This window comes from Gymnoscopelus braueri, assembly GCF_963280865.1.
Source record: "Gymnoscopelus braueri genome assembly, chromosome: 14".
Classification (NCBI taxonomy): domain Eukaryota; kingdom Metazoa; phylum Chordata; class Actinopteri; order Myctophiformes; family Myctophidae; genus Gymnoscopelus; species Gymnoscopelus braueri.
This window is the reverse complement of record NC_137619.1, coordinates 1,766,059-1,774,696: the sequence shown is the minus strand read 5'-3', so window position 1 is coordinate 1,774,696 and position 8,638 is coordinate 1,766,059. Positions and strand designations below refer to the sequence as shown.

At 44.0% G+C, this 8,638-nt stretch overlaps 1 protein-coding gene across 1 annotated transcript in view; it reads left to right on the top strand.

Annotated features, from left to right (window-relative positions):
• Positions 1-3,079: 3,079 nt before the first annotated feature.
• unc5b (unc-5 netrin receptor B) overlaps positions 3,080-8,638 on the top strand; it is a 90,886-nt gene continuing 85,327 nt past the window's right edge. The window contains 1 exon segment of the mRNA XM_080450068.1: positions 3,080-3,743. Within this exon segment, the coding sequence (XP_080306194.1) occupies positions 3,629-3,743 (115 nt within the window). The 5' untranslated portion in view covers positions 3,080-3,628.

The following is an 8,638-nucleotide window of genomic DNA, read 5'->3' as shown; positions in this document are numbered from 1 at the left end:
CCATACGGTACCTGAACTCCCCTTCCATGTTGTTCTGCTCCGGAACCTCTAAAAGGTGCCCAGCCCCTTACAGAACTATTGTGCTGGAACGCCATAGCAGACATGCATGACAGGTGAGTTGTGTGCAAACACTTTCTTCTTTAACAATGACCTGTATTGCTTAGTATGTTAGATTTCAGCGTATATATCACTATATTCACACTTGTTTTCTTTTACGCAGGTGTGATGGCCAGGCCCTCCTCGTGCTCCTTGGCCTCCCAATCAGCAACAAACACAAAACAGGAAATGCCCAAAATGGTCAAACCATGTTCAATAAAATCTATTATTAATCTATAACCTTGTACGATCATCCCTACGTGCAACTATGCTGTGTTAAATACATATGTCCATTTCTACTGACCATTTGATTTTTCCCACGTTATGTCTGACGTCCTACCACAGTGATGGGAGTCTAAATGTTGGCTTAAGCATACATTTGGCTACTGCTGCGTGCTTAACAATTATAGTCTCTGTGAATGAACCTGAACTACTTTACTATTCCTCCTGATCAGTGGAAGTTAACTTGAACATCAATCAGTGAAAGCAAAGCATGCCTTGTGTCAAAGAGAAGGGACACTCACTGCCTCCAGAGCAATGGTTCTCAAAGAGGGGTTTGGGGACCCCCTGGTGCCCTTGAGGGGCTTGAGCAAAAATGGCTAGTACAGCATCAAAATTAAGTTTAACCACTTTAACCCTATTTAATACTTCGGCTATTAAATAATAGCCAATCCACAAGCTCACACAACGCACCGCATATATAGCGACGTGTTGTGAGAGTGTAGATCTGCTATTTTTGAAAAGTTGTGAAACTGTTTAAATCATTTTGAAACATTTTAACACAAATCTTCTCTTATGGCACAACATCTTTTGAAATAGGGGGTCCACGGCCAAATCCGTTCCAATGTGGGGGTCCTTGACATGAAGCTACTGCTCCAGAGGACGTTAACAGCAGCACAAACCTTATTTGACCCTGTGCTCCAGCGTTAACCTCACAATGAGCCCTGTGGCTCACCTCGCCAGTCACAAGCTATCATCACTGCCAGGAACCAATCAGACACAGAATGTCATTTATTTTAATTAGAATGGGCTCTAGGCTATGAGGGGGGGGGGTGGGGACCAGTTTAACCCATTCAATCCGGAAAGCATCTGTGTCATTTTAGATGTCTTTGGCTATACAAGCTCATAGCGGTACGAGCTTATAGATCTGATTTTTTTTTTTTAACGTGAAAATGTGTGAAAATCTTTGAATATATATATATTTTTTAAAGCAAACATTTTTCACTCAAATCTTTGCAGCTGGGGGGGGGGGGGGGGGGTCCCTGGAACAACATATTTTGAGATGGGGGTCCGCGGCCAAATACATATAATTTTGGGGGTCCTTGACTTGAAAATGTTTTGAGAACCACTGATATAGCAACATAATTTTTTTTTCAAAAAACTGTTAGGATTTAAAAGACATTTTTTAGAATCAGATTCAGGTCTTAATCAATCAAGTCACTTGGGGATTCTCCATTGCGCAACTAGACTCATTCATGAAATGTTGCCCTCTTGTGGCCACCAGGAGAAACGCTTAACTAGGACTGCTGGACATGGATGAATGCAGAGAGGATGATGGTGTGTTCTCTGTAATAATAATGAGCCTCTCTCTCATAATAATAAACCAGAACATGTGCTGCTGCCTGACATCTGTGTTCATTATCATAACATTCATGGCACCATAGGGGGGCAGAAATGGGATTCAACAAATATGTTTTTTGGAATTGCAGAACCGGCATTAATGCCTGTTCTGCAATTAGTGACATAACTCTGATTCTCTGAAACAACCATGAAACATCATTGCTTTTTATAAATATAAATTAGGTAGATATAATAGATACACAAGCCTATTCACATATTTAAAAACAAAACGGTAAAATCCTGTGTTAATTTATCAATGTGTTACGCTGAGAGAGTACACATGGGTACATTTGGTTCCAATTTGTAGGCTAACACACTGGTGCTCAAACCTTTTCAGGCCATGACCCCCAAAAATTATCATATTTAAACAGTGTGGACCCCCACCCTGACAAGCACCCTGGAATTGTAGGCATTACATTTAGTTTGACTTGGTTCCACAGATAAATATTGTGAAAATAGCAGATCTACAAGCTCACAACGTCTCGCAATGCGAGGCGTTGTGAGCTTGTAGATCTGCTATTTTCATTTTTTTTTGCCTTTCTTATATATATTTTTTTAAAGTATTAAAAAAGTCTTAAAAGTCCTTTAATTGTCACTGTCATCTGGGGACCCTCCCAAAAAAAACCTGGGGGTCCAGACCCACAGGTTGAGAACCACTGGGCTGACAGGCACACACACACTCACACTCACACTCACACACACACACACACACACACACACACACAACGTGTGTCTCTAACCTTTATTATGACTCAGCCAAGGAGGCAGAATCCACTCCTCCCACTGTGGGCGATCCTCTGGAGGAGTCCGCCGGGTTTTCCATCTCTCCTCCTCCTCCTCCTCCTCCTCCTCCTCCTCCTGGTATCTCCTCCTCCGCTCCTCCACACTATTGACTGTATTTTACCTTCACTTGTTTCACTGCTCTGCTCTTCATCACTCTGGGAGGAGATCAGGAGGAGGAGGAAGAGGAGGATGATGATGATGATGTTCTATGATTGGCCAGGAGGTGAACGGTAGTCCGGAGGGCTGGGCTGTCTGACTGGAGCTCATCATCCAACAAACCCCCGTGTTTCCTCTGCTTGTCCTTGTTTACACCTTTAACTTATATTATGATCACACACACACACACACACACACACACACACACACACACACACACACACACACACACACACACACACACACACACACACATCTAGGGAGCGGGCGGAGCAGACAGACGCGCACCGCACGGACTCGCTCTGAAGGAGGAGTACACACTAGCCGTTCACACAGCAGGCTGCGCAGCCCTATGGACACTAACTAAAAGTTTATTTGCTTTTGATTTCTTCATAAAGAGAGATAATGATCCTACTAACTTTTTTGGTGACTTTTTTGTGACAAGAAGATATTTTCTGGGGGAATCAGTCAGTCCGTATGGCTCGTTATTGCTGAGCCGCGCCAGAGGAGCGATTATTATGATGATCGCCGGCGCTGGAAATGATATAAAGAAGATACGAAGAGGAATATGATTTTGTGAAGTTATTTTTTTTTTTTTTTTTTTTACGGCAGAATGGTCTTGATTTAATTCGCGTCTCGTCTCCTAAACTTTCATCACAGCTGAGACGGGGATTGTCATTAATTCTGGTGAAATCCGTGGATCTGTGGAAGAAAAGAAGAAGGATTTTGTATGGATTTGTGGTTTAAATCTTCCAGCCGAGAATATGAACTATTACTATAACTATTACTATACTATTACTATAACTATTAAAACAACGATAACCATGAACTAGTGAACGGACTGATCGCCCGTATTACCAGTATTTTCCTCAAATATCCAGAGTAAAAACAGGTCTACTTTAAGTGTAGAATTAGCGTCTCTTCTCGGCTCGTTCCAGAGCCTTTATCCATCCATAGCTGGAGGCAGAGGGACATGTCGCCGCGCCTCAGCCCGGAGAAGATGCTCTTTATTCGGACGCAGACGGAGCAGCGTGTCGGTGCTCTGCTGGCTCTGCTGCTGCTCATAGGATGTGCTGTGTCTCACACAGGTAAGACTTACATCTCTAATTAAACTGTGTCTCACACAGGTAAGACTTACATCTCTAATTAAACTGTGTCTCACACAGGTAAGACTTACATCTCTAATTAAACTGTGTCTCACACAGGTAAGACTTACATCTCTAATTAAACTGTGTCTCACACAAGTAAGACTTACATCTCTAATTAAACTGTGTCTCACACAGGTAAGACTTACATCTCTAATTAAACTGTGTCTCACACAGGTAAGACTTACATCTCTAATTAAACTGTGTCTCACACAGGTAAGACTTACATCTCTAATTAAACTGTGTCTCACACAGGTAAGACTTACATCTCTAATTAAACTGTGTCTCACACAGGTAAGACTTACATCTCTAATTAAACTGGGCTGCATTTATTTAATTCACTATTGTTGTACAACTAACTATAAACACTCATATATTAGCCTATAGGAGCTTAATTATCTTACACACTGTTGATAACTCAGCTTCGATATTATAATTTGTCACTCCGTCACAGACATAAAGTGATAAAGTCTGTCATTTCATGGTTAGTCGACTGACCATGAAATGACTGTTAACGCATAATTATTCATGTGTTCCAAGACAATTAATCTTATGTTCAAGATTGTCTGTGGAATAATAACAGGGATATGGTTCTTCTTCTTGGAGATAGTCTTCTTATGGAACGTGTGGCTTTGACATGATGTCAACATTTATAGCTGGTATAAAAACGCACTTTTACAGTCTAGTTGAGGTGGTTTATTTCATATACTTCACAGACTGATAGAGTTCTTCTCTCAGGACAGAAAAAGCAGTAAAAGATCCTGATGATGCTCAGGGAATCATTATTAAGGATTTTGCTCCAGAAAAGCAAAACCACCAGAGCTGTGAACTAGGAGACAGAACAGACTCTCTTTGGAGTGCCAGAGGGATTTTGGGCAATTTAATTTTAGTGCCACTTGCTTTTAAACTTGGCTGTTTGAGTTGTCTTTAAATATGTAATTCGTACCTTTTTTTCTTTTAAAGAAGTAAATGTTGTTTTTTTGTTTGGTGTAACTTTTACAATATTCAGAGAGTATAGTATAGCCTAAGTCACCCTCATGAGCATTCCAGGCTTTGATCATAGAAACTCTTAACTTCACTGATCACTGGATATCCCTGTATTGATGTCATCAAAAGAGTTGCATCTTTTTAGTCTTTTTTAAATCTCCTCCTGGAGATGAAAAGGCTTGGATGGCACAAGTATCACATCACTTTGTTGGGTGTGCTGATGTGCCAGGAATCTACATATCAAGGTGACACTAAACCGTAATTAAAGTAACAAATGTGTGTAAAACAGCTAGTGTTTGTTGGATCTAGAGACCCTCTCCCCTCACCTATATCACACTGCAACACAAGGTACTAGACATCTGAAGGAAGATTATTTCTGGATTAATGTGGTTTACTAAATAAATAAATAAAGCCTAAAGATGAGCTTTTTTTTACAGTAGCTTCACCAAACTGAGTTATAAATATCCTGAGAAACTAGGCTGTCCCCTAATGGCAAAAAGAATCATGTGGATTCATTCATATGTCAAGAACTCCACTTGCACATCCCAAGGTCTTGTGTGTGTGTGTGTGTGTGTGTGTGTGTGTGTGTGTGTGTGTGTGTGTGTGTGTGTGTGTGTGTGTGTGTGTGTGTGTGTGTGTGTGTGTGTGTGTGTGTGTGTGTGTGTGTGTGTGTGTGTTCCCCGGACAGACACAGGCGGAGGAGCTAAATCAGCTTATGTTTATTAAAATTGCGGGCTTGTTCCAAAAATCCTTGCATGATGAGAAACAACGGGAAATGTTGAGATAAACAGCCGTGTGGTGGTGATGGTGGGTTTGCCGGGAGGTCCCGGTTGGCGGGGGAGGAGGCTCACTATGTCAGATTGTCAGGGCAGGGACAATAGCTCAGTGTGGCCCAGTAAAAAGTTGCTTTGCTGGCCTGCATGGTGGGATAGGAGAGGAAGGAGGGAGATGCTGGGGGAGTCACTGTGTGTGATACTGGAGGGAGGGAGTGATGGGACAGACAGATACTGGGGGAGTGCATGAACGGACAGACACTATACTGAGGGAGTTCATTTATATGGCAGGGGATTCTTTCTCAGCCTTTTTTTTATTTCAAGGACCCCCAGTGTGTTTTCTTTTAAAGGGATAGTTCTCCCCAAAAAATACTTCCTGAGACAATAATTTGATGACCGGCAGAAAGATGCTAATGTCTGGTTGGAGACTCAAAGTTGACACTTTGTGTCTCCTACCGGAGCTGCTGCCGGTCATCAAGTTTGGTTCCTTTTGCTTTTACATATTACGTACTATAAGGGTCCAATTTGGTCCCCCTGGTGGTTCCCGTACCCAAAAGTTGAGAAACAGTGCATTATTATGGGACAGACGCCGAAAATAGTAGATCTGCAACGGCGTCGTGTACGATGGACTGAGCATGAATTTGGCAATAATACAGACTAGAGGGAGTTCATTATTATGGAACAGTATTATTACTGATAAGCATTTATCTTCTTCTCTCCCCCTGATTCTTCTTCTCATTTTTTTCTCCTTCTTTGAATTGTTTCCTCAAGTGTTTCTTCTTCCTCTTCCTCCCCCTCCTCCTCTGTTGGTCTGTATGGTGGATGTGCACCCCCCCTCCCTTCTCCTCTGTTGGTCTGTATGGTGGATGTTGCTGAGCTCACATTTCTCCTCTCTGCTCCTCCTCCTCTCCTCCTCCTCTCTCTGTGTTGACATACACATTAATTACCCCGACTGCCAGGAACACTTGTCTGAAGTAACTACCCTGCCGGCCCTCTGGCTCTGTGTGTGTGTGTGTGTGTGTGTGTGCGCGTGCGCTTTCCCCGTGTGTGTGTGTGTGTGTGTGTGTGTGTGTGTGTGTGTGTGTGTGTGTGTGTTTGGGTGTGCGTTAGAAGTCATTCTTAACGACTACATCAGAGTTAGCAAACAGGCATATGCTGGGGGAGTGCGTTTTGCCTCCAGTTTGTGACAGATCGGGATTAAGTGGAGATGAGCGGGTGCCCGACAACACCCTGGAGGGTGGGGGGGCGGGTGCTGTCTGCTGGTGATCGGGTGGCGGGGGGGTGATGGGGTTCCGACCTGTATGGGAGGTCAAGACAGCAGGAAAACGAGAGGCCGGCCGGCAGCCGGGAGGAGGTACAGCGGGAGTGTTCCCGAGGTTTAGGGAGCGTATCGTGTCAGACACTCCCAGAGAGAGAGACTGAGTTGAATAGACACAGTCATCCAGGATGTGCTGTCTCATTGTGTCTCATTGTGCTGAAGAAGAAGACGTGTGGGAATGAATGCACTTTGCTTTGGAACTATAACAGTGCACTGGTTTGAAGAAGAAGAAGAAGAAGAAGAAGAAGAAGGCTGATTTCATAACACACCGTCTCATGACGAAATGGAAGAGTCGTGTTGTTCGGCTTTTTGGGACTCACTGTGGGAGCATGCAGAGCTACTTGTTTGGTTCGGTGGGCTCCACAGGTGGCCCAGACAGTGACAGTAGAAAATGAGCTGTTTTTCCGACATATTGTATTTGGAGGTGTGAATCTGTGGGTTCACACGGAGAGAAAAAAGGAGGAATGTGTGGCAACAAAACAAAACTTCAAACACGCGCCGGGTGTACTTTCAACTTCAAACACGCTCAACAGATGGATGAGAGAGATTAGACTCCAGGCTGACTGTACACAGTACACTTTGTCATATGGTGGTGGAAAATATCAGATCTGCAAGTTCACAAATGCCAGTGGTTCTCAAAGTGGGTTCCGGGGACCCCCAGGGGTCCTTGAGGGGCTTTCAGGGGGTCCCCAGAAAAAGTAGTTAATGTAGCAACACAATCAATTTAACCACTTCATCGATTTATACGTTGGCTATTCAAAAATAGCAGATCTACAAGCTCACAGTTCGTGGCGTGCTGCAAGCTTGTTGATCTGTTATTTTTGTTATCAATTTGGGGGTCCTTGACATGAAAAACTTTGAGAACCACTTTGGTACGCGACACCATTGTACAGTGTATCATACATTTTAGGCATCAATTCTCTCTCAGAAACATGCAGTCATACATAATAATAAGAAACTACCAGGAAGATATTCTGGCCTCTCCTTGCAGACCGGGGCAACAAGGCCAGGTCTCTGGCTCTCTGTCTCTCTGGCTCTCTGTCTCTCTGGCTCTCTGTCTCTCTGGCTCTCTGGCTCTCTGGCTCTCTGTCTCTCTTGGCTCTCTGGCTCTCTGGCTCTCTTCTGTCTCTCTGGCTCTCTGGCTCTCTTGGCTCTCTGGCTCTCTGGCTGGGCTCAAACCCCAGAGCAGTGCATTAGTTTTATGGCCATCAGGGCGGCAGGGGAGTGGGGATCGCTGGCCAGCCGCTGGCCCTCTGCTGTATTATTCATATGAGCAAAGTGGTCTTGGTTAATATTTAAAGCATGCATTCTGATGCTGGGATGCCTGACATGGCACCCGAGACGCTGGAGGAGAACGGAGCGGGAGGGGACCAGCTGCTTGCCTCTCTCTCTCTCTCTCTCTCTCTCTCTCTCTCTCTCTCTCTCTCTCTCTCTCTCTCTCTCTCTCTCTCTCAGGCCGGTAGAAGCGATCTGGACGGCTACAGGGCATGCAGGGGGGGGGGGGGGTGCATGCAGGGGGAAGTGTAGAGTTTTAGGGCCTGCAATAGGCTTTTACATAGTAGATAAAACACTGGCCGATGGACCGTAGGGTGCCAATTGCTAGTCTCTTATAGAGGGGATATGCGAGAATCAAACCAAGGAGAAGGGGTTATACGGGGCAATGCTTTCCATCAGGGCTGTAAAGTAACCAAGTACATTTACTCGAGTACTGTACTTAAGAACAATTTTGAGGTGTTTTTTACTTTGCACTTTTGCACTTT